The 25,322-nt window shown below is 53.6% G+C and overlaps 1 protein-coding gene across 1 annotated transcript; it reads right to left on the bottom strand.

Moving 5' to 3' along the window:
* Positions 1-1,950: 1,950 nt before the first annotated feature.
* Shc2 (SHC adaptor protein 2) lies at positions 1,951-23,441 on the bottom strand. The gene is made up of 13 exons (XM_038346288.1): positions 23,040-23,441; positions 14,727-14,797; positions 13,262-13,322; positions 13,017-13,136; positions 10,483-10,536; positions 10,326-10,377; positions 10,114-10,240; positions 9,664-9,829; positions 9,493-9,556; positions 7,517-7,681; positions 5,560-5,870; positions 2,867-3,000; positions 1,951-2,024 (listed from the first exon to the last, which is right to left on the bottom strand). The coding sequence occupies exons 1-12, from the start codon at positions 23,439-23,441 to the stop codon at positions 2,872-2,874; spliced, it is 1,722 nt and encodes a 573-aa protein (XP_038202216.1). The 3' UTR covers positions 1,951-2,024; positions 2,867-2,871.
* Positions 23,442-25,322: the final 1,881 nt, after the last annotated feature.

Genomic DNA, 25,322 nt, shown 5'->3' with positions numbered 1-25,322 from the left:
CTTGTCACCCCTCACCATGCGTGGGTCTCTGTGAGTCACTAGCATCCGTCTCCTAGCCTGCACCGTGAGACCGACGTCCCTAAACTCAGGGCGGTGTGAGTACATGTCCTGAGAGGCACCAGAAGGGATTCAGAGAGGAGTGGGGCTGGACCTTGTAAAAACCTAGTGTATGAAGATTCACCAATGGATGAACGAAGCTAGTTTAGACCTCTTTGACCCAGGTTCCAGAGTCCAACCCTCAGACATTCCTGTCCCTGCCAGAGTGGCTCTTCTCACTGGAAATCAAGTTTATGACCTCAAGCCTAAGCAGCCCAGCAGCCCTCTCTGGCGCCTCCTCAGTCCTGTATCCTCCACCCCTGGGCACCATTCTGTTCACTGGGCATGCCAGCTCCACACACACACAGGCCCTCTCTACATGTTCTCGCTCTGCCCAGAACTCTATGCCCTCCATGTTGGGATCAGCAGCGGTCTGCAACGAAGCTGTCCAGATTTCCTGGACTCCAAAACAGTCCTCTCCCTGGATGTTATCTGTAAAGTGGTGACTTAATGACCACTGTCTGAGATAGTCTTACATCCCTGCTGAAGACTGTGGTGGGATGAATGGATGAGTTGGTATGTGGGTAGATGAGTAAGTGGATAAAAGGTTGGGTGGGTGTGGACAGGGCTGAAGGTTGGATGGAAAGACATGGATGGATGGATGGATGGATGGATGGATGGATGGATGGATGGTGGATGGATGGTTGGATGGATGGATGGATGGATGGATGGTTGGATGGATGGATGGATGGATGGATGGATGGATGGTTGGATGGATGGATGGATGGATGGTGGATGGATGGTTGGATGGATGGATGGATGGATGGATGGTTGGATGGATGGATGGATGGATGGATGGATGGGCTGATGAGTGGTGGGTAGATACGTGGATAGATGGGCATATGAATGGATAGATGAACCAAAAGACAAATGGATGATGGGCATATGAATGGGTGGATGGAAAGATAAGCGTGTGAATGGGTGTTAGGAGACGGATGGGTGGGTGGGGATGGGACCCTCAGCCACTCTGTATTTGAGGAAGAGAACTCTACCTTTATTGTATCTCTTGTTCGGGGCAGAAGGAGGTTTTTACTCCCATGCCCTTCCCAACATGTACTCCAGAACACCACAGAGAAGCCCAATCCTTGCCTGTGTCCAGGGTCTGTTCATCAGGCAGGGCCCCTAGCAGGTAAGCCACAGTGACTCCAAGAAAGGGCTAAGAAACATTGAGAAAGAAGCTGGCTTTATCTTGGAATAAAATCGGAGGGTTGTTGAGAGTTGGGGCACGGGGTGCGGAAGGGCGCTCCAGCCCCAGGACTCTGCACAGCTTCCTGCTCGGCCTCAGTTTTCCACCCGGGAACCCCTGGCAGGTCCACACAGACACAGCCGGCAATGTTCAACACTGTGTTTAATTACAGTTGAAGGTCCGGGGAGGTGACAGTTGGAAGAGTTGACTGGATACCATACCTCAGTGAGGCTCCTTGGTCTCTAACTCACCTGGATGTCCTACCATTCCAGGCGAGCCCCGAGGCTGCTCCCCCACCAGGGGTTTGAAACTCAAAAGCACCTTGATCCCCCCAAAGGCAACAATGCATCTGGGTCCTCAGAGCCAGTCAGGGCACACACAGAGGTATGCATGTCACCCATAGACACAGCCTGATAACTCTGCCCCACTAGGGACCAAAGGCACAGGGCCTGCGATTGGGGTGTCTTTGTTAAAGGCGACTCGGTTAGTCTTTGGTTTATACAACCCCACCCAAGTTCAGGGTGGGGGCTCAGGCAGGACCAGGGGTTTGGACCCTAACTCTATCTCACTGGCCCAGCCAGCCGAGCGCAGCTGGGAATAGGTGGCTTCCTGAGGCTCATGCGGAAGGAGAAATGACAGCCATTCTTTTTCTGGTGATTTCAGGGTCCGAGAAAAGGGCTGTGCCCTCAAGGCCACTGCAAGGGCCTCTGGGGGTAGAAGCTGTGTTGAGAACCATCATCACCTGTGGACAGAAAGAAGTGAAGGCAGGGTGTCCATGACAACAGCCACCTATGTGTTGCTGAACAGAAAAGGCCTTGGTAGCCATGGGCACCCAGCTTCCTGGGCCTTGGGGTTCCCCAAGCTGCCGTTGTGTGCCCCCGGGCAGTATCTTAAACTCTCTGTGTGGACAAAGCTGCCAGCCTCACAGCCTGTCTCAGAACTGCGCTGAGAGAATGACAGCTCTGACTTTGGCACCTCGGTTCACTGCTTTGAGGCTGGAATAGAACCTGTCTGGGTGACATCACCGGCCCCAGCATGGTACAGATATCTGAGAGGCCCGCAGGGCCACACCCTCCATCTCACAGAGCACTTCTGCCTGCAGCCCTGGCCCCCAGGCAGGAGGCCTGAGGGGGACAGGAAGGAGACATTGCCATGGGAATGAAGAACAGCTTGACCTGACCAGCAGCTTCAGGGAAAATTCCACAGTGCCCCTCTTCTTCCCCCACCCAGCCCTACAGCCAGCTGCTACCTCCTGCCCTCCCCTACCACAGCCACCTCCCTCCTCCTGTTCTGCCAGAGAGCCTGAGGGCATCACATCTTCCCCTCCTTCTCACTCAGCCCTTCATCCCCTTGACACCAAAATCCGAAGCTAAACCAAACCCACCCTCCACCAGACAGGAGACCTGGGCAAGCAGCCACCTTGAAGGATGGGGTGACTGCTTCTAGGGGCTGGGCTTCCTTTGGAATGATAAGATGTTCCACAATGAGTTGCGGCAATGACTGCACAACCCAGCGAGTATACTAAAGCCATCTGTGGTGAACAGAACACTCCGAAGACAGCAGCTGTAGCTGGCTACTACACACCTGGCTCATGGCTCCCGGGAGACCACTCCCCGCAGGTGCAACTCACTCTCGGCAGCCACAATGGGCAACCCGTTCTTCAGGTGGTAGTCTATGAGGTGGCTGATGCTCTCAAACAGCACGTCCTTCGTCCGCACCTGTGGGCAGAAACCTCAGCACCCATCCCTGATGGCATCCCACAGGCCACGCCCCCACCAGCTTAGACCTGCTGAGTACGCGCTTGCTGGAGCGTAGGACTCCACCCGAGAGCCAGCCCCAAGACTCCAGAACCATAGGCCCAGTGTGATAAGGCACACCCATGAGCCTAGTGCTCAGAGAGGCTGAGGCAGGAGGATTTTGAGTTTGAGGACAGCCTCGTAGACTCTATCTCAAAAATAACAATAAAAAGTTGAAAAGTGGGCTGGAGAGATGGCTCAGAGGTTAAGAGCATTGCCTGCTCTTCCAAAGGTCCTGAGTTCAATTTCCAGCAACCACATGGTGACTCACAACCATCTGTAATGGGGTCTGGTGCCCTCTTCTGGCCTGCAGGCATACACACAGACAGAATATTGTATACATAATAAATAAATAAATATTTTTTTAAAAAAAAGTTTAAAAGCTGAGGAGTTTTGGTCAGTAACGTGCCTGCTGCACAGCATGGAGACCTGAATCTGGAGCTCCAACTCCATATGAAGGCTGTGTGCACCTGTTACCCCAGTGCTAAGAGAAGATCCAGTCCAAGGTGGGTCCCTTGGAGCCTGCTCACCAGCCAACCTAAATCTCTGAGCTCCAGCTTCAGTGAGAGACCAAGGGGGGAAGTGTATGCCCTTAACCCCAGCATTCAAGAGGGCAGAGGCTAGCCTGGTCTACAAGCTCCCGGACAAACACTGCTGCACAGTGAGACCCTGCCTCAAGAAAGAAAGGAAGCCCCAAGAGGAAGATGCCTTGCGTATGCACACAAGACAAGGAAGAAGAAGAAGACACGGAGCTGATGTGTCCGCAAGCCAAAGAGGGCAGAAATCACCAACCACTCCCAGGCTCCGGCAAAGGGCTGGCACAGAGCTCTCCTCAGGACAAGTCCCGCCCTCTTTTAGGCTGTATCATTGGTGGTCATGTGCTTCAGAACCCCAGGAAACCAAGACACCCCGAAATCACACGAGGGTCCAGCCAGACTAGCAGTTCTCAACCTGTGGGTTGCAACCCTCTTGGGGTGGAACAACCCTTTCACACAGGGGTCAGATGTCAGATGTCCCGCCTATCACAACAGTGGACAACTGAGAGTTATGACGCTTCAATGAAGAGTTTTATGGTTGGGGTCACACAGCACGAGGAACTGTATTAAAGGGTCATAGCATGAGGAAGGTTGAGAATTACTAATCTAGACAGTAAAATAACTATGGCTTCAGTGGCTGAGAAAGCTCCAAGCCCCAATCTTTCCTCAGCAGGATCCTAGAAAAGGCCTCTAAGTCCCCATGAAGTTAGAAGGACTTCCCCAGCCTGGGGTGCTTCAGAAATGGCCATTTATGGGTTCTCACGGCACCAGCAATATCCACGCCGGAGGAAACCCAAGGTCAGTCATGCTGCCGTTCAAGAGGCAGTCTGTGGTTTAGAAAAATAAATAAATAGACGGGGACTAGAAAGATGGCTCTGCATTTGAGAGCAGCAGAGGACCGGGATTTGAGTCACAGCAGCCACGTGGGCACTCATAACTCCAGTCCTCTGGGATACTCTTCTAGCCTTGGAGGATACTGTACATACACACACACACTGCACACCACACACACACACACACACACAGACACACACACAAACCACACACACACACCACATAATACACACCACTACCACCAAACACGCCACACACACATCACATACACACACACCACATACACACACACACACACCACAGACACACCACATACACACACACACACACACACACACACACACACGCAGGCAAAACACCCACATACATAAAATAATAATAACAAATATGAAAAAAAGAACAAGGAACAAGAGCCAGGTGTGGTGGCACACACCTTAACCCCAGCACTCCAGGGCAGAGCTCTGAGTTCCAAAGTAGGCTGAAGTCTACAGAGAGAGTGTCAGTCAGACGGGGCTACACAGTGAGACTAAGCAGGAGCCAGAGCAGCTGATTCCAGCAAGGCTGAGTTGGTAAACAATGCAGTGAGAAACCATAACTGCCATCCTGCATGTGGGACAGACACCCAGGCTGGGAACTCGGAGAGGCTGGGGGTCAGAGGTGCTTATGTGAACCCAAAGTAGAAACCCCTTTAAAGTGTATTACTGTTGTTGTATTGGGACAAGGTTCTCACTCTGAAGTTCCAGGCTGGCCTGAAACTTACAGCAATCCTCCTGCCTCTGCCCCCCCCCCACCCAGTGCTGGGATGTCAGGCATGAGTCACAGATATGGATTCAACATCCTCTTTGATTAACCCCAGCACTCAGGAGGCAGAGGCAGGTGAATCTCTGTAAATTTGAGGCCAACCTGGTCTACAGAATGAGTTCCAGGACAGCCAGGGCTACACAGAAAATCTGTCTCAGAAGAAAAAAAAAATAACTGAAAAATGTTTTGTAGTTCTCTAGAAGCTAATGCCAATGAGCTTTGCCACAGTAAGGGATCCATTATCTAAAGAATGGCACCAACCCTGAAGTCGGGGCCCCTGCCCTCCCTCCTGCCCCAACTGCCAGCTTACCACACCCTCGGGGTCCACCAGCAGCAGATGTTTGGGCTGCCCTGCTTGCATGCCTGTGAGGACATACTGCCCCGGGTTGGTGATGCTGTCTCTCACAAGGAAGTCCCCATCGGCACGAAGCAGCTTCTCCGCAGCCCGACGGCTCATGCGTCCATGGTACCAGGGCTCCTGCCTCAATTGCTCCTCTGTAGGTGCAATGGGGGCCCTGCGGGTAGGGGGGCTGGGCCACTGGTCCTCCAAAGGGAACGGAGCTGCAGTGATGCCTGTTGCGACTGTGCACTCGTGCAACTTCAGGGCATCCTCAAAGGGTCCTGCGGGTTGTTGTTGTTGTTTTTTTTTTTTTCTATTGCTGGGACAGAACGCAAGCTCTCGGGCTTGCAAGGTGGTGCAATCCAGAGTCACAACCCCAGTCCCTCCTCACTGGGGATTCTAGGAGGGGCTCCACTCCCTGACCACGCCCCAGCTCCTCCCTGGGGATTCTAGGCAAGGACTTTACCCCTCAGTCACGTCCCTAGTCCTTGTTTTACTTCTTGACAGAGTCTCACCAAGTTGTCAAGGCTAGCCTCAAATTCTGTCTTTCTGTCTCATTCTCTTACTTAGCTGGAATGACAGGTGCTCAGTTAAAAGCCCAGACCTAGAATTTACGAGACCCAACCTGGTGCTAGGCGCAGCCTCTACAACCCCAGTCTGGGGATTGTCAGCAAGGCTTACTGGTTCCACTCACTGTCGAAGCGTTTTCAGAAGAAGCTGAGGCACACAGCACTCCCTTCACCCCAGCCCTCTACCCCCAGAGATGTCTCTCATTGCTGACCACATTATGCCATTGGTATGGCCAATGATTGGTAACAGCAAGTGGCCACACATGCCTACTTCTGTGGAGCTGTCACCGGTGAGCCAAGTGACCTCTCCCAGTCTCAGGACCCTCCCGAGAAAAGGGGGCAGCAAAAGGGGACACAGATTGGCACCCACATGCCTGATACAGGAGCTTCAGTAGGCCCCACTGACCAAGCTACCAAGTGCTAACTGGGAGCTCACCTTCCCATGGAAGTCAGGTAAATGGCTGTCGCCTCTGCAGGGAGCTCGCCCCAACCTGTTCTCCTGCTGCTCTGTAACCAGTACCAGGGCACACAGCAGGCACTCACGTGGGACCTCATGCCACAGTCACAATGATGAGGAGGAACGCAACCGAGAGGTCTTGGGAAATGGCTCAGTAAGTTCTTGCAATGCCAAGCAGAGGGCCAAAGTTCGATTCCCAGCACCCATGTAAAAAGCTGGGAACAACAGTGTGTCCCGGTAACTCCAACACAGAAGAAATGGGGACAGGAGGATCCCGGGGCCTCACTGGGCATCCAATTTAACCTAGTTAGTAAATCCCAGGCACTGAGAGAACAAGGCGGTTAGCTAGCACTGAGCAACGCCAGCCAAGGTTGTCTTCTGGCACCTAAATGCTCACAGACACGCACCAAAGAAAGACAACAATAATGGGAGATCCCCTGAAAGGACCTGGGGAGGCTCTGAGAGTCAGCAACCGACAGTGCCCAGGGAACATGAGACTATGGAGTGCTACAAACCCCTCTGGAGGAAAGATTAGCAGGGCCATCAGACTGAGTCATCTTCCTGGGGCTTCTGAGGAGAGAGCTGGACTAGCTCTCCCACCCCCACGTGAGACCCTGAGCTGAGACTGAGACAGACAGAGAGGTCTCCTAGCCAAGTAGGCGGGAACCGACGGGCCCCCGCTGACAGGAGGTCGGGGCTCTCCCCTCAGACTGTGAGTCTGTGGGCAGAGGCTGGGCTGCCCACAGAAGGGGCTTCACCCTCACCCAGCAGACTAGCTTAGGCATGGCACAGAAGTCTGTCCCTAGCTGACTGAGGTTCATAACCTGGGACCCTCTACCCTCTGGATTCCCAAGGACCGCCCCCATGCAATCCCAGGTCAGAGGGGGAATAGGCCACGCACGCATATCAAACAGGTCCTTCTTGGGGCTGTCCTCAGGCAGCAGAGGGGCCTCGAACATGTCCTCAGACTCCATAGCATCCAGGCCCTGGGTGTTGACGTACAGGTGCTCCTCGTAGTCATGTGGCCCTCGAGCATCTGCCTGCACGTAGCCATCCCCAGGTGGGGCTGGGAAGGAGGGAGGGTGGCAGGTGAGATGAAAATCCTGAGGACTTAGAGAGAGGGAGGCAGGAGCGGGCGGGGACACCACCTCTGTCACCCCACAGGGGCTAAACCGAGGCTTCTCACACGAGTAAAGAGCCATGCAGCTGGGGACAAAGGCTGGCCACACACGCAAGATTGAGGCAGAGCCCAGTTATGCCACAGCCAGAGGATGGGGAGGGACTCCAAGCTCCAAAGAGCTAGATGCTCACATTGACCCTCTGTTTAAACAGTAATGACCGTGGCTGTCATGATCCTGCCACTACGTGACCCACCACGTGGTTGAGCTGTTACCACTCTCTGCAAATCCTCCACCTCTTTTGTGTGTGTCTATGTATATATGTACACGTGGAGGCTGAAGGTCAGTGCTGGTGTCTTCTCACTCACTACCCATCTTATTATTTGAGACAAGGTCTCTAAACTAAAATGGTGGAAGGCCAATGAGCCCCAGGGATCCTCTAGTCTCTGTCCTCAATGCTGGGACTCCAGACAGGGACCACCTCACTCAGCTTTTACCTGGGAGATAAGAGATTAAATCTGAATCTTTGTGCTGTCTTTTGTCTTGTCTTCTTTGTATTTACTTGTAAGATGGATCTCAGTCTCCTGAAGGCTGTTCGACTTGCCTCCACCCACGCAGGGGTAGCAGGACACCCTATCCCCTCAGCCTCACCCCTCAGGGTCCCTGGGGGTCGTGCCAACCTCATGAACAGCCTGACATTCATTTCTCCCATCTAAGCTCAGCTGAGCAGATTTCTCAGTCCAAGGGTGGTTCCAGGCACTTCTCAGAACCCCAGGTAGGAAGTGGGGAGCAGATGGTATCAGCTGTGGCCAAGCCCTCCTCGGGGAGTGTAAACCCTGCCTGCATCATCAGCATGATACAAGACACACGGCTCTGCCCTCCAAGAGCCCAGATGTGGCTGTCACTTAGGCTCTGTAACACAGGGAGCTGGCAGGATGTGCTGTTCACGGCCAGCTAAGGCTCAGAACGAGACCCTGTCTCACATGGTTCTCTTTTGTCTCTGTTTCTGTCTCAAGAAAAAGCCTCGTTTTTGTGAGCAGGAGCTCAGGGTCATCCTCAGCTATAGAGTAAATTCAAGGCCAGCCTGGGCTACATGAGATCCTGTCTCCAAAAATCATCATCATAATAATACAGCAGAGAGTGAGAGGGGCTGACAAGACCTGAGAGCTGTTTGAACACTACTGACGGCTCAAGGGGGTGCTGAGGAAGGAGTGAGCCAAAGCCACAGCCCAGGTGGGAAGATTAAGAAGACACCAGGTAATCCTCACACCAGAGAGAAGTCACACTGCTTTGTGTGGACGAGTGTTATACAGCCGTGGAAAAGATTAAGAGGTCTGTGGAATGCAGGTGTGGAAAGACTCCACAGGGGCTGACACCTGGACAAGAGCCCAGTGTGTCACCTATGAGTGAGCCCCCTCTGGAGACACAGGAAGCGCTAGAGTGTACACAGATGATTCTGGAAACCTCCATAGTCATAGCCACTCATCATACGATATGATAATGTCATACGCCTGCCTTGTCGGGGTACAGGCAGCAGACACAGTCTCACAGGAGAGCAGCGCCCCTGAAGCTCTGAAGTGCACGAAGCTGAGTGTGCCCCTAAATGTAATGACCTCATTGTGTGAGGCAATAAAGATGGCAGGATGGGGTAGATCAGGGAGCACACAGCTGTGGGGCACAATTACACAATTACAGAGAGGTTTGTTGGGGATGGGACATTTCAGGGGACCCCAGACTCAGTAAGGTTAGCACCACCTACCTGTTCCAGAGGGATCCATGTCCCACGGCAAGCCCCGGGCATCTCTCCGTGCAGGTGACATTCCCTACAAGAGAAGCATGGTGACCTTGGCATGTGCCAGGCTCTCTTCGCACTCACCTACCCCAAGGATAGCTCCGGGCCCTTCTGCCCCATAGGGGAGTGGAGACTCACCTGTCCGAGGCCTCCAAGTGTCGCCAGGGCACACGGCTGTGTGACAGCCAGTCTGGAGTCCACCAGCCCACCCAGGGGCGGTTCCTTCCCTGGAATGCTGTTATAGTAATTGTGGTCCAGAGCCTCATCGTTGTCACCCCAGGCCGACTCCTCCAGCCCTGTCAGCCTGGGGGCCCAGAGCAAGGCTAGGACACTTGGTCCTCCCTTCCCAGCCCCACTGCCAGCTAACACCCACACCTTCCCCAAGTAGCACTGGTGAGACGGGAAGACTGCCACACAAGCCAGCAGCTGTCTGTACTATAGCAGCAGGCAGCACCCAGGTGTAAGACGTCCCCACCCCCATCTGCTATGGGATGAGGACAAGGAGGTTGCCACTGAAAATGGAGCAGCCACACAAGGGACTCTGGGCAAAGAGAAGGCAAAGGCAGCCATCCCCTGGGCTCTTTTTACCTTTCAGGAGGCACTATGGCCTTGGGGGGACTGTGCAGGTATTGCTTGAAGCGTAGCTCGAAGGCTTGGCCTACAGTGCTGATGATACTCTGGGCTAGACCCTCACAGCATTCCAAGATGTGGCAGGCTGTGGAGGTCACATGTCAGCGCACCTGTGATCCCCCAGCACATCCCTGCCCCCGGCCCAGGCTCCTGAGCTCTGCTCAACTCACCTCTCTGGTTGATGGGGTCCTTGGCTACATAGGCCACATAATCAGTCACGTCCTGGAGAGACAGTGGGAGAGATCAGGCAGGTTCAGCTCCCTGGAGGTGGGGTCCGGGGAAGGCTGCAGAGACACAGGACACAGAGGTCCAGCCGTCCCTTCTTACCGTGTCACCACCCGAAGCGAAGGAAATGGACTGCATATGATGGTTGGCGATGATCTGTGAGGACAGGAAAGCAGACATGGGCACACGGCCAGCTGGCGGGTGACAGGCGGACATGGAGGGATGGACGATGTCCCTCTGACTGATGTCCACCATTGCTAAGGCCAAAGAGTCCCACCTGGATATCAGCCCCCATGAGGACTAGAACAGGGTCTAAAGAGGGTACAGGAAGCCTGGGTCTTGGAGTCACATGATTGTGTACCCACCTGAGTGTAGAAATGGCAGCACCCTCACACACACACACACACACACACACACGCCCCAAGCAGCCCATCCCAGGCTCTGGTCTCTGAAGATGAACCAGCTACGTGTTCATTTCTATTCATTTACACAACCCCACCCCATCTGTTCCCTGTCATTAGGGTTCCTAAAGTTGTACAGAGATTTGCTTTCCTCAGAATTAAAGCACTCCCTCCTAGAGGGAGAAGGGAGAGAGGAAGAGTGGGGAAGAAGGAGAAAGGGAGGAGAGATGAGTGGGGAAGAGGGGGGAGGAGGAAGGAGGAGTGGGGAAGAGGGAGGAGTGGGGAGAAGAGAGGCTCCTAAGACTCAAAATAACCAAATTCAGAAAGCTCAGAAAGCTGAAACTGGGGTCTCAGTGGCCACATCTTCCCCAGGAACCATGGGCTCAGGATGAGATGGAACACGCCATGTCCCTCCCACCAGGTTCGGAGCTTGGACATCCAACTGAGGCTTCTGCCCTAGGCTCTGGTCCCCTGCCCTCTGCCTTCATTGCTCTATCCCCAGGCCTGTGTCAGGAGGGGTCTCCCTTCTGCACTATATCAGCAGCATCTGTGGGTGCCTCCATGCTGCGGGCTCCCAATCTTTGTGTGGGGGGCAGAGTAGCCCCACCTTCCAGACCCCCACTCACTAACCAGTGGATTCTGGAGCTGGGGAACCTCACTCTCAGCTGGGAAGCTTGGAAAAGACACCACACCCACCACGCTCCCACTGAGCCCCAGCCCACAAGCGTGTTTCTTTGGTACCGCCTGCGTCTGATGGAAGGCCAGCCTTGTCCCATAGCTGATGTGAGACACCCTCCTGCACTGCAGCATATGCCCGCGCCAGCACCAGCCAGGAGGCTTAGAGATGGAAGGAATGCTCACTGAGGGGCTATAGCGGGAACCAGTGTTGATAAGACTCAGCCTGTGCCTGGCTAGCAGATAAAATTCCACCTCAAGACTCCCTTGGGTCTCAGCTCTACCAGGGCAAAATGAGAATTTGTGTGCACGGCTAAGAGGGCCAGGTCTGCCACAGACCTGATGGCCTGGTTAGGGTTAGAGTTAAGGTTAGGGGTTGGGGTAGCTTGCAATTGGGGCTAGTGTTAGAAGTACGGCTGAAACCAATCATGGTGACCCATGTCTTTATCCCAACACAGGCAAGTAGATCTCTGAGTTTGAGGCCAGGCAAGGCTACATGGTGAGATTTTGTTAGGGGTTGGGGTAGAGGTTGGAGCTAGAGTTGAGGTAACCAGAATTAAGAGTTGGGTTTGGGGTTCAGGTGCTTACAGTTGGGGTCAAGGTCTTCCCACAGCCTGTCTGTTAGCCACCATGAGTCCCTCAGCAGGGCCTGCCCACTCTGCCTCTCAGATTATCCTAATTACCCCACATGAGATATAACCATGGCCCATCTTGCCAGGACAACTGCTCAGCTGGCCCTACACTGCCCCTCAGCTCCTGGCAGTCTGCAATACTGCTGTCACCTCTCTCAGGACAGACCCCAGACTCTTCCCACATCTCTCTGAGCACTCTAGCCCAGGCACCCTTCTAGACACCTGTGGACAAATTTGCCCTGCACCAAAGGAGCAAGCAGACCTTTCAGGTCCCGGCTACTGGGGACTTCGTGCACACAACAACCCCCACTTCCTGGCTCCACCTCAGTGGACAGCAGATATTTCTGCACATCTTAAGGGTCTTGCAGATTATAGGCCTGATGGGTGGGTGTGGTTGAGGGCTTTGAGATAGGTGGAGCTAAGGGTGGAGGGTTTGTGGATGGGTGGAGCAGAGAGCAAGGCCCAGGTGTTGGTTCACCAGTGGTGGAGCAAGGGGCGCTGTGGACTGGGTTGAAAGTGCGCATGGCACCATGGGAGTGGTGGGCAGGCAGGATGCACTCAGGGGCAGGGCTAAGGGTTGGGATGTGGACAGAGCCAGATGTGGGGACTTAATTATAGGACTGAACTGAAAGGTGGTGGTGGTGGAATACACCTTTGATCCCAGTACTCGGGACGCAGAGGCAGGCAGAATTCTTGAGTTCGAGACCAGCCTGGTCTACAAAGCAAGTTTCAGGACAGCCAGAGCTACACAGAGAAACCCCATTTGAAAGTGTAGGACTGAGAAGAATGGTGCTGGGCTGTGGGGTGAAGGATGTGGGTGTGTGGTTAGAGTCAGAGGGAGCAAATATCAGGACGTGGACGGGGAAGAGATGGCAGGGTTGTAAGTTGGGCAAAGGTGGGGTTGTGGGCAGAGGGCGGTGGCTCTCACCTGGCGGGTAGCAGGAACAGACAGGTTGAGGCCATCCACAGAGATGTTGACTGAGATGCTCATGCCAGCAAAACGCAGGTTGCTCTTCCCCAGGATGGAAGCCAGCGCCTTGTTTGGGGCCTGGGAGGAGGGTACAGTGAGCCACCTGAGTCAGATGCCTGGGACCAGCGGGGCCCAGTGGCCACAGTGTTCCTTCAGTCTCCCAAGACACACACCAGCTCTGCAGGACCACAAGCCACACCCACCTTCTTCTTCCAGGAGCCTCGGACGCCAGGCACGGCCTCATGGAGCCGGTTGATGGCTTCCCTGTAGGATGAGACCAAACTTAGAAACAGCAGGGATGAGGGCTAGGAGAGCAGCCAAGGGAAGCCAGGAGTGATTTTCCCTTTGCTCAGGAGGCAGAGCCAGGAAGACAATGAGTTCAAGACCCACCTGAGAGGTGTTGCAAGGTAGAGGCTAGGCTGGCCTTGATGAGAATGGGTGGTACAAAAGACCAGAGGCAGAACTAGGACGCCAGGCTGGTGGAAAGTGAAGGGTCCTAGGTACCCAGTGTCCAGCATGGGTGAATGCACACACAGCATGGTCCACCCACCCACAGAGGTATTACCCAGCCCTGAAGAGGAGTGAGGGTCTGACATACACCACAGCGTTGAAGGGATCGTGAGGATCAGTGAGACAGGTGGTCTATCCCTAGGGGTAAGCCTCAGAGAACGCCTCTAGAGGATTATCTCGATTGAGTTGAGGTGGGGAGAATGTCCACTATGGGTGGCACCATCTGCTAGCCAGGGGATCCTGGACTGTGTACAAGTGGACAAAGCAAAGTGAACATAAACATGAGTTTATTAATTCACCTCTCTCTGTTCCTTATATGAGTATGATCCCTCAAGAAGATTTAGCTTTTTATTTATTGTCTTATTACATATTTATTATGAGGAGCAGACGACGCACTGGAGGGGCTGAGTAGACTGTCTCCCTTGAACGAGCTGAACAGACCCTGTTCTTGTCAGGACTTTGCCACAGCAACACCAAGGAAGACAGAGACACAGGCCACAGTGGATTCCATGCTCAGAAATGCCCAGCCACAGGAATGGGATTTGTAGGTGCTGGGTGGGTTGGGGGATGGAATAACTGCTCAAAACAGGACTTCTTCTTAGGGTGATGGAATGTTCTGGAACTCGATAGATCAGGTGGTTATAAAACACTATGCAGAGTTGTTTTAAAGCAATGAACTGCGGTGGACAGGGCTGGGGCAATAAATCCTATCTATTATTCTTGTTTGTTTTTTGAGACAGTCTCATTCTGTAGCCTAGGCTAGCCTGGTCAGTCCCATTCTGTAGCCAAGGCTAGGCTGGTGATGGCCAACCTCATGACTCTGTCTCCCGACTGCTGGAATTCCAGGTGTGAGCTTCCACACCTAGCTTTGTGTCTTGGTTTTTAAGTTCACAGCAAATGAAATAAACAAAGGCCTTCCCATCATCCTCCTGAAGTCACACCCCACAGTATGGCAGGCTGAGGGAAAATGGAGGCAGGGGAGTGTCCATGGCAGCCGTGCACAACAACCAGGGATAGAGCTGAGACGCAAAGCTGAAGCATGGCCGGTGCTGAGCCCAGTCTACTATCAGGGGTGCCCAGCAGGTCACCCCCAACCCACCATGCCACCCTCGAGAGGCCAACTGTGACCCGAGCTCCCAGCCCATCCCAAGGCCTCACCTAGTCACTTGCGTTCGGGTGTTGAAATCCAGAGAGCGCATGGATCGGAGCACCTCAATACAGCCCATGTACTGGGGAGAGAGAGCGGTCAGTCAGCAGATGAGCCAGCCCAGAAGCTGGACTCCTGCAGAGAACGTAATTTTATCTCCAGCCCCCCAGAGCTCTCCTCCCTCCCCGACATCTTCAGCCACCATCCCAGGACTCTGTGTCTGATGTCCTAGATCCACCCTCCCACACCTACCACTGAGTCCCACCCATCTCTGTGTCCAGGCTCTCAGAGGGATGGTGGCACATGCGTTTATTGAGTCCAGTCACCACCCACAGACTAGATCCAGACAGGAACCATCTGGTTGGCAAAGATGCGAACATCAGCCAACCACCTTCCACAGTTGGTAGAGCCCTCACCCAGCATATATTAGACCCTGGGCTCTGTCCCAAGCACCCCATAAATGCGGTGTGGTGGCACACACATGACCACAATGCACGAGGCAGTGAGAGGGTCAGGAGTTGAAAGCCATCATCTTCAGCTATATAGGGAATTTGTTCTTTGTTTTGTTTTGTTTTTCAAGACAGGGTTTCTTTGCGTGGCCCTGGCTGTCACAGAACTAAACTCTGTAGACCAGGCTGGCCTCAAACTCAGATCCGCCTGTCTATGCCTCCTAAGTGTTAGGGTTAAAGACATGCACCACCACAGCCCAGCTACATAGGGAGCCTGAGGCCAACTTGGGATATAAAGACCAGGTCTCAAAAGAAGAAGAAACTTTGTAGGGCTCTTTCTAGACAAACATCTCAGTGGAAAGGGACACCTCCGTGCATCCACCACCTAGCTTCCCCTCTGGAAGTAAAGCCAGCATGGGGGCACTTAGGAGGCTGAAGCAGGAAGATCAGAAGTTTGAGGTTACCCTGAGCTACATAGGGGAACTGTGTCGATGATAGGAAAGGAGCAATCTAGCTAGAAGAGGAAGTGGCCAGAAATTGCTGCCACTTCCTTCCAATCCCATCTTGGCAGCCATAGCACAGCCCCCATCCACGGGCTGCGTGTGTGGGTTTGTGCATGTAACGTTTCAGGGTACCAGATGCCCTGGAACTGAAGCTAAGGCTCCCGGGAGCCACCCAGCTGTGGGAACTAGGAAGAAGGGCTCTTAACTCAACCAGGCGTGTCCCCAGACTGTCGTGATTTAGGCTTCGTTGGTTAATTCTGGAGTCGTGCTTGGTGCAGAGGCTAGCCCCGAACTTCTGGGTCTGAGACGTTCTGTAGCTTCCCCACCCCCCGAGTGCTGGAAAGACGTCCATGCACCACCACACCCAGCTTATTTTGTAATTTTGCTGTTTGAGAGGCAGGAGCTCTTGTAGCCCGGGCTGGCCTCAAAATTCACTATATAAAGTATGACCTTATACCTCCAGCCTCCACCTTCCAAGTGCTGGGATTGCAGCCACGTGCCATCATAACCAGCTCTCGATTAAAATAAAATAAAATAGATCAATGTATGCACGCTTTCACCTCGTGACTCCAATTCTAGAATTTTACCCCACAGCCCATCAGCACCATGCCACATGGTAGATCCCCCATGGGTGGGAGGAGACAGCTGAGGCACCCACCATCCCGACCCTCCCAGCACAGCACCCACCATAGCCCTCTACTCGTAACTACTGCCTCAGTTTCTCCTAAGGGGTCCCAGCCCTGAAGGTACTCCCAGCAGAGGAAGCAGACTGTTCCACAGACACAGGGGGCCGGGTGATCCATGCTGGCCGAATTCACCATCAGCAAATAAACAGCTTTGCAGCCCAAGGAGCTACCTCGTGTGGGACACGCGGACACTGAGATCTGCCCATGCTCTCTGGAAGTTTATATTAAGTCGGCTGCCCACTGCGTTGAAGAAGCTGAACAAACATGGCACGTGGAGAAAAATGGCGCACAGTGGTAAAAGTGAGGCAGGTTATTTTTGTGAATTTATATGACATTTCCAAATTCTACTGCTGGGTGGGAAGGGGGAGTCATCATGAGAACATTCGTGTGACTCAACATGAAGGAGCACAGAGGGCGTGCTCACACCCAGCTTGCACTCACAGGTATGTGGACTCAGCAGCCAGGAGAGCCTCCAAGCAGAGGACCAGGAAGACACTGAGACTCCAAAGTGCAATGATTGGCTCCTCATAGACCATGTGATTTTTCCAGTATGATATCAGCAAAGGGAACAGGGTCTCAGAATCACAGGGACATTGCATGCATCCCTAGCAGTTATCTAAGGATGCAAGGAGCAACGAAGTGACCTGTATCCCAGCCAGGCTGCTCACATGCAAAAAGGGGTACAAAGAGGACACTCAGGACCTGCCCAGGAAGGAGACTCTGAGCTCACATCTTCTGGACCCACGGGGTAATGACCAAGAGAAGGGCGCAGTACGGGAGGACCCAGGCAAATGGAGCAGCATTGCCAGGCCAGAAGCGGGTTAGAGACCAAGTGGAAGAGACAAGAGGAAGAAGGCTGGGAAGCCAAGGCCATGGACCCTGCTGTGATGATGTTACAGGGTTCATGCACTCAGAGGCGAAGAGGTACAGGGGAGCTACAAACAAGAATGAGCTGAGGACCTCACCTATGAGATAAATGGATGGTCAGAAGGGGGATGAGTGGGAAGATGGGTGGAGTGGGTGGGTGGATGTGTGGATAAATGCTGTGGGGTATGATGCTCTTGTACACTCTAAAAATTTGTCACTTGTTTTGGTTTAATAAAATGCTGATTGGCCAGTAGTCAGGCGGGAAGTATAGGCAGGGCCACCAGACTAGGAGAATTCTGGGAATAGGAAAGACACATTCATTATCCAGAAGCAGAGAAAGCAAGATGAGAATGCCTTGCTGAGAAAAGGTAACAAGCTACATGGCTAAACATAGATAAGAATTATGGGTGAATCTGAGTCATAAGAGCTAGTTAGTAACAAGCCTGAGCAATAGGTCAAACAGTTTATAATCAATATAAGCCTCTGTGTTTAACTGGGACTCAATGTTAAACACAGTTGCGGGACTGGACGGAACAGAAACTTCCATCTACAGGTAGATGGATGGGTGGATAGGTGGGTGGGCAGAGGAGTGGGTGGTTAGATAAGTCATGAATGGATGATTGTTGGGTGGGTAAGTGGGTGGGTGAACAGATAGGTGTTTGACTGACGGCAAATGGTGAGTTCCTGGATAGAGAAGAATAAGATAAACAGACAATGTGGACTCCCTATCAGGTGTATCTCACTACAAGGTATATCAGAGAGCATTATCCAGGATCCCTGCTTTGGAAGGACCCAGTTGCTCCCACATCCCTCATTCCTAACCCATCTCTGCCAGTGTCAGTGCCCCAGGCCCCTACCTGTCTCACTCTGTCCTCCTAGGGGGGGCCAGGGATGCTGATGGCTCATAAGTAAAGTACTTGCCACACAGCATGAGGACCTCAGTTCACAACCCCAGCATCCACATAAAAAAATGGGGCATCACGATACACACTGATAACCCCACTGTATACACTGATACACTGATAACCACACTGTATACACTGATACACTGACACACTGATAATCCCACTGTAGGAGACAGAGAGAGATGCAGAATTTCTGGGACTTGCTTGCTGGTCAACCTCACCCAATTGATGAGCTATGGGCCAGTGAGAGTACATATGCATATGTGCATAACACACACACACACACACACACACACACACACACACTAAGGGCAGGAGGGCTATGCTACAAGGGGATGGAGTAAGCAACCATCAGCTGCCACACCTCAGGACACAAATGTGCAAAGGCCCCAGTCAGTGTGGTTCTGAAACCATGTGGCCCTGTTCTGATGGGTCAGTCAGGAAAAGCACCACAAATGTGGCCCACAAGAAAGAAAGAAAACCCTTTCTCTAGGACCCCAGACACCAGGAGAGGAGCTAGCCAAGGACAGTCAAGACCCTGAGGATGATTAGATCTCCAGAAACAACTTGACAATTCCCACAAGGATAGTGCTTATAATACTTCCATCCACATTCTAGAGGCCAAAGACCAGGACCCGGTTCCTCTAGGGTCTAGCTTGGAGATGAGCTGCCTACAGAGGGCCCTTTCGGCCTCTCCCAGGCTTCTGCGTGGCCACGGTCCTCTGAGTCCTTTGATTGGCAGCTATGGTGCTCACTCTGCCTCATCTGTCACAGCCTCCTTCCCCATGTCTTCCGTGATTTTCTGAGGACCAGATTTGGGACTTAGCCTTTCTAGTCCAAGCCCATCTCCACTGCCTACATCTGCAGAGATGCTATGCCCAAATATGGCTGCATTCTGGGGTACCAGGTGGGCATGAATTTGGAGGGGCACCTTTACCCAATTTCTCACAACCTGGGTGCATGACTAAGCTGCTGGGCTAGCCAATGCAAGCTGTTCACCCAGAGTCTCTCTCTTCTGACACACTCCTCCAGGTTTGAGCCTCTGAACCAGGCTGGCAGTGGCCAGGACACTGGCATCTCCACTCCTAGGAAAGACTCAGACGGCTTTCTGCTTCACCGGGTTCTGCAGCTCTGAAAACATCACAGTGTGGTGACACTGGTCCCCAGATAAATCTAAATAGCCAGGGTTTGACCTGAACTCATCTGTGAGTTCCTTCAGTCACAGGTTATAGTCACAGGGACCCAATGTTGGGGGGTGGGAGTCATCAGTCTACTGGCCATAGGGACATATGAGAGAACATGGTGGGTGCTGGTTAGACAGAGCCTCTTACCGACATTGACAGAGCAACCTCGGGCCCAATTCCATGTGCCTCAGTTTCCTTATCTGTAAATAAAGATGGTGCATCCTCTCTGAGGGGCAAGAGCCTTGCTCAGATGGACCGCTGTGATCATCCCCGTGTGACTTGGCTGTTCCTTGCTCTGACCTTCTCGTTGTCAACCAGGAGGCCAGACAGGCTCCCCGTGCTTACACTGTTAAGCCTCAGCTTGGGCAGCAGGTAGACGCCTCAGCTGCTTTGCCCCACACGCCTTTCTGCCCTGTCTATTTCTAACATGGACACCATTCTGCATAACCCCCAGTCACCCAGTCCAAATCACTGTCAGCTCTCCCCACACCTTCCAGGTCCCCCTTGAATCCCTGAACACCTCTGTGCCCCATGATACTGTTCTGACAATACCCCGAAATGATCCTTTGGAAACCCCAGGCTCCATCTTATCGAGGTCTTCCACTGCAATCGGAGACTGCTCTTTTGTTCCAGCCACCCAGACCCAAACAATCACACAGAATCATACTAACTACAACACTCTCCGGCCTATTAGCTCAGGCTTCTTATTTACTAACTCTTACATCTTAAATTAACCCATTTCTGTTCGTCTGTGTGTCACCACGAGGCTGTGGCTTACAGGGTAAAGTTCTGTCCTGGTGTCTCCTCTGACTCCATCTCCTCTCTCTTCCAGCCTGGCTCTATTTTGCTAAGCCACTGGCTGAAACAGTTTTATTTATCAACCAATAAAAGCAACACACACACAGACGGGCATCCCACATCATTCCATTGTTCCTAGAAAATTCCAGATTTGCCCCCTGCACAGAGGTTTCCACAAGTTCAAGTCTCAGCACTTAGACATATGTTCCAAAGCACCGTGACCAGAGAAGCTACAACTCCCACAGACGTCACACAATTTTACCATCCCTGCCCCATCAAGACCTTCAGTCTTCCCATGAGCTGTCTTCTTGTGTATTTATTATATGTAGAAGGAACAGCGGGCTGCGTCCCGCCACCCAGCTCCCGCACGGCTAGCTTTACACCCGAAATAACAGCACACAAATTGTATTCATTTAAACACTGCATGGCCCATTAGTTTCAGCCTCTTATTGGCTAATTCTTACATCTTGCTTTAACCCATATTTAGTAATCTGTGTAGCATCACGAGGTGGTGGCTTACCAAGACAGATCTTAACCTGTGTCTCTCTCAAAGAGGATAGTCATGGCAACTGACTTACTTCCCTTCTTCCCAGCATTCTGTTCTGTCTACTCTGCCTACCTAATTTTCTGTCCTATCAAAGGGCTAAGGCAGTTTCTTTATTAACCAATGAAAGTAACACATAGACAGATGACCCTCCTCCATCAATTATCCACTTCTCCTATGCAATCAAAGACCTGGCAGACAGAGACCAGAGATATCCCTTGTCCTCTATAATGTCACTGCTCCATAAGGGCTGATCAAAATACCACACTGCTTACACCCCAACATTTGGAGCCCCAACAATGACCATATGTGAACTCTCAACATGTATCCACCAGACAGGACAGGCTGGAGGAACTGGGTGAGAGGCAGCTGAAGGCAGCATCGATGGGACGCTTTCTCACAGTGACACCAGAACCAGCTGAACATCAAACCATGTGGACACAGGAGAGAGGAGACTGCGGGGAGGGACCCAGTGCCACAGCTGGCAGCAGGCACACACCCAGAGGACACGGTGTCAAGGCCGAAGGGCAGGAGGGTTATCAGTTATCTGCCTACTGCATCAAAGTACGGCTGGTGAGGGACAGAACACAACGGGAGCGTATTATCACTCCATTCTTGAGGCTGGTCTGTGCAGACAGCACGCTCCATCTGACGCTCCACGGCATCTGGGGGTCCCCAGGAATCTCCACTGGCCCTTGGGTTGAGACTTATCTCTTGTTCTAGCCTCTAACTCTTCTCTAAGCTGTTCAGTTGTCTTATAACAGGGTCTCGAATAGCCTAGGCTAGCCTCAAACTCACTGTCTAGCCAAGGATAACCTTGAATTCCTGCTCCCACTGCCCCCACTTTCCAAGTACTAGAATGACAGGTGTGAGCCACCATATCTGGCCCCACTTGTGTCTCAGTCAGTGCATGAGGTCCCACCCTGTTCCAGGGAAACCTCCCCTGAACCCACAACACCTACAACAAACATACTTCCCCCTTTGTTTGAGTCTTCCCTTTCTGTATGTTTGAGCATTTTGAGACAGAACTGGAATTCACTATGTAGACCAGGCTGGCCTTGAGCTCACAGCTTCCCCAATGCAGGGATTAAAGGTGTACACCACCATGCCCACTTCTTTTTCTTTGGCTATGTAGCCCAGGCTGGCCTACAACCCTCAGCAATCCTCCTGCTGCAGCCTCCTGAATGCTGGGATTTCAGGTGTGCCCCACCAGTCACAGCTGAGGTCACCTCCAAAACAGGTCCTATTTGCAGATCCCCAAGGCATAAACATTGGAGGACTCAACCCAGTTCACACAAGAAGGAAGTGACATTGTGGATCACGGTGGGGAAAACAGGACACATTGAAAGACGCAGACACCCGCTCAGCATCCTGGTCCAGGACAGCCAACAAACGGCATTCTGGGATCATTTGTCATCTCATAAATTGTGGTGGGCATGACAACGGACTAGGGTGCCTATGGTGAGCCTCACACACCAGCTTACTTTCAAGTGGTTGATCAAATTGCACACACAGGGGTTGAGGCTTAAAGTGAAGATAAAATGCCCGCGGTGACAGGTAGGCAAGTGGGAGACCATCCCCCACACCGCATCCCTTACGGAAAAATAAAAACCTGGTGGTGGGGCGACTGGGGATGGCGCTCAGTGTACACAGACCTCGCCTGGCATAAAGAAGACTCTGAGTTCCATCCCCAGCACCACACAGATGGGGGGTGGGATGCATGACTGCCACCCCAACATTTCCCAAGTGGAAGCAAGGGGCTACATAGTGACTTCCAGGCCAGCCCGAGCTACAAGAGACCCTGTTTCAAAAACAGAACAAAGAATAAAGCTCCGGGAGCGGTGCACACATGTAACATCCCAGTATTAAGGCAGGCTGGGAGCTGGCAGTCGGGGCTCCAAATCCCCTCCTCAGATCCCTCTTTCCTCCCACCCCTGCCAAAATAAAAGGGATAAACAGTCAGGTCCATTCGCTTCATTAGTAGAACCCTGAGCACCGAGCTTAGGTTCCACGCTCCATCCAAAGTCTTTGCGTGTCCCCACTACATCGCTGCAAAGTCGCTTTCCCTGAGACTCCGAGAGTGATAGGGTACTCCGTTCCCCTCCCTGGTCCTCACCTAAGGACTCTCTCACCCAACAGCAAAGGGGGGGATAGCCTGCGCATGCGTGTGTTTCCTCCCCCACCTGCGCCCTCTTCCCCGCCCCTCCCCACGTGATGCCGTGGGAACCCGGACCCCAGAGCCTGCGGGTGGGGGCGGCCAAGAAGCGCGCACCGGGAGACGGGGTTCCATGGTAGTGGGGAAGAGCTCATTTGGCTCTCGAGATACGGGACCAAACTGGAGGGGGTCTCCGAACCCGACGTGCCGGGAAGGAGGCTGGGCGCACTCACCCGCACGATGTAAGAGACCCCGGGCCCCAGGACCCTGGCGTCGGGGTGCAGCCAGCCGTGAGCCGGCTTGTGGATGAAGCCGCCCTTGCGCGCCCACTCATCGGCGACGTCTGGGGTCCCCCGTGCGCACCGCGTCGCGGAACCCCGGCAGCGGCCGAGCGCGGGCAGCGGGCAGGGCGCGGCGCAGCGCGGTTCGCAGGCGCCCAGCACGGCGGTCAGCGCGGGGACCCCTGGCTCGGGCTGCGCCTCGGCCGCCCCCGCCGCGCGCGCCGCCGCCGGACCGCGACCTAGGAAGCCGCCGGGTGCCGCGAACTTCCACTGAGGCATGCGCGGCAACAGCGCGCAGAAGGTGGTGGGCGCCTCGGGCTCGGGGGCCGTACGGCCACCCGGACCCTGCGTCATGGCCGCGGCCGCCGAGGAGCCCCGGCTGAGCCTGGCACGAAGCCGCGCGCTCCTCCCCGCCTGGTGATGTCACCGCTCAGCGTAGCGCGCAGCCGCGGGGGGCTGCGCTCTTAGGACCCCAGCCCTTCGCTGGCAGCACCGCACTCAACCCCGCACGCCCTGCTGGGGCCCCCGAAGGGGCTGTCAAGTCACGCTCTGACCGGTGGGGAAACTGAGGCTAGAGTCTGCAGATGGGAGGCGGGGCGTGATCCTCCAACCTCGAAGGGCCCCTTCGCCCCAGCTCCAGCACCATTCTACCCTTCGTCTGAATGGAGAAATTGAGGCCTGGGGTCGCGGGTGCAGTGCGTCATCCATCCTCTAACCCCGAGGTGCCCGTCACCACCGTTCCAGCAACATTCTGATTTTCTTCTAAGTTGGGAAACTGAGGCCTAGCTTTGTAGAGGCATCGTCCTCCCTTCCCTAAGTGCCCCCTAAGTCACTGTTCCAGCCGGACCGTACTTTCTTTCCTGAGTAGGGAAACTGAAGTCAGAGCAGTGGGGAAACTAAGGAGTAGGGAAGGGAGAAGGTAGCAGAGGCAGGATGTGAGGGTCTCAGTCGCCGACACTTCCAGCCATAACCTAAAATAGGGCCTGGGCCAGCGCAGAGGCAGGGGTCCAGAAACTCCAACTCAGAGGTGTCCCCTTCCCCTGTTTTACTATTTAGTGGGTAAATTGAAGTCTGGGGCCTGGACAGGTTTAAAGGGAAACTGACGGCTGGAAGTGAATCAAGTGCCCGGGACAGCGCAGCCGCAGGCGGGGCTGCGGCTGGAAGGGTCTGAGAGTAAATACAGGCCGCCTCTGCGGACTCCTGGCCTGTTGCCACGGCTGTAAGCCAAGGACTACCGTTGGTTCTTGGGGTTATTAGAACCCGAATATCAGAACCCTCAGGCCCGCCACCAGTCTCACCCCAGGCTCAAGGGACCTCTGAGATGCCTCCCTCAGACCCCAAGAGGTCTGTGAGGGAAAGGGGTTGGCATCATCACCCTACCTCTATCTCCGCCCCGCCCCCCCCCCCCCCCCACACACACACACCCAGGACAGTCCTGCCGGGAAACAAAGAGAAGAGGGCTGGGCGGGGCAGGGTGTGGAGGAGGGGCAAGGCCAGCCAGATCGATGAGGAGAGAAACTAGATCACTGAGTACGCCTACGAAGGAGGCCGGCTAGCGCACGCTCGCGCCCGCCCGGACGCTTAGCAACATCAACAAAGGCATACCACCGAGCCCTTGGTGCTCTCGGCTGGAGGAAGACTGGCTGGGCTGTGGTCTGCGAAGGAGGCTGTGGGATCTGGCTATGTCGAGTGTAGACCTCGGCATTCCGGGTCTGGGTGCCATCCATCCTGCGTCCTCCCCATTGTAGAGAGGGTTGGTTCTACTCTTTAACCTGCTGCACGACAGTAAATCATACTGCAATAGTTTAAACTCCTACACACCCTTCAAAACCCAGCTTCACAGAACCCCTCCCCAAGAACCTAGTAGGTCCCAAAATCCAAATCCAGGCTCTAACTCTGGCCTCCTGGTGCCAAGCCCCATCTGGACTGGAAGAGGTTTGTAGAGCTGTGGATCTGGAGAGCAATGTTTGTGTTCTTTTGTGGCCTAGCGAGAAATGCTACGTAAACCAATGTGCAAGCCAATGTGCAAGCCAGGTGGCGAACGCCTTTAATCCCAGCACTTGGGAAGCAGAGACAGACTGAGTTTGAGCCCAGTCTAGTCTAGAAGAGCTAGGTCCAGGACAGGTTCCAAAGCAACAGAGAAACCCTGTCTCAAAAAAATAAATAAACAAACCAATGTGCACAATGCTGACAACCGTTGGAGGAACAATTTATTGGCAAGCAACTCTAGAGGGT

Source organism: Arvicola amphibius, chromosome 1, assembly GCF_903992535.2.
Source record: "Arvicola amphibius chromosome 1, mArvAmp1.2, whole genome shotgun sequence".
NCBI classification, from domain to species: Eukaryota; Metazoa; Chordata; class Mammalia; order Rodentia; family Cricetidae; genus Arvicola; species Arvicola amphibius.
Note: the sequence above shows the minus strand (reverse complement) of the source record. Positions and strands in the feature narration are given on the sequence as shown.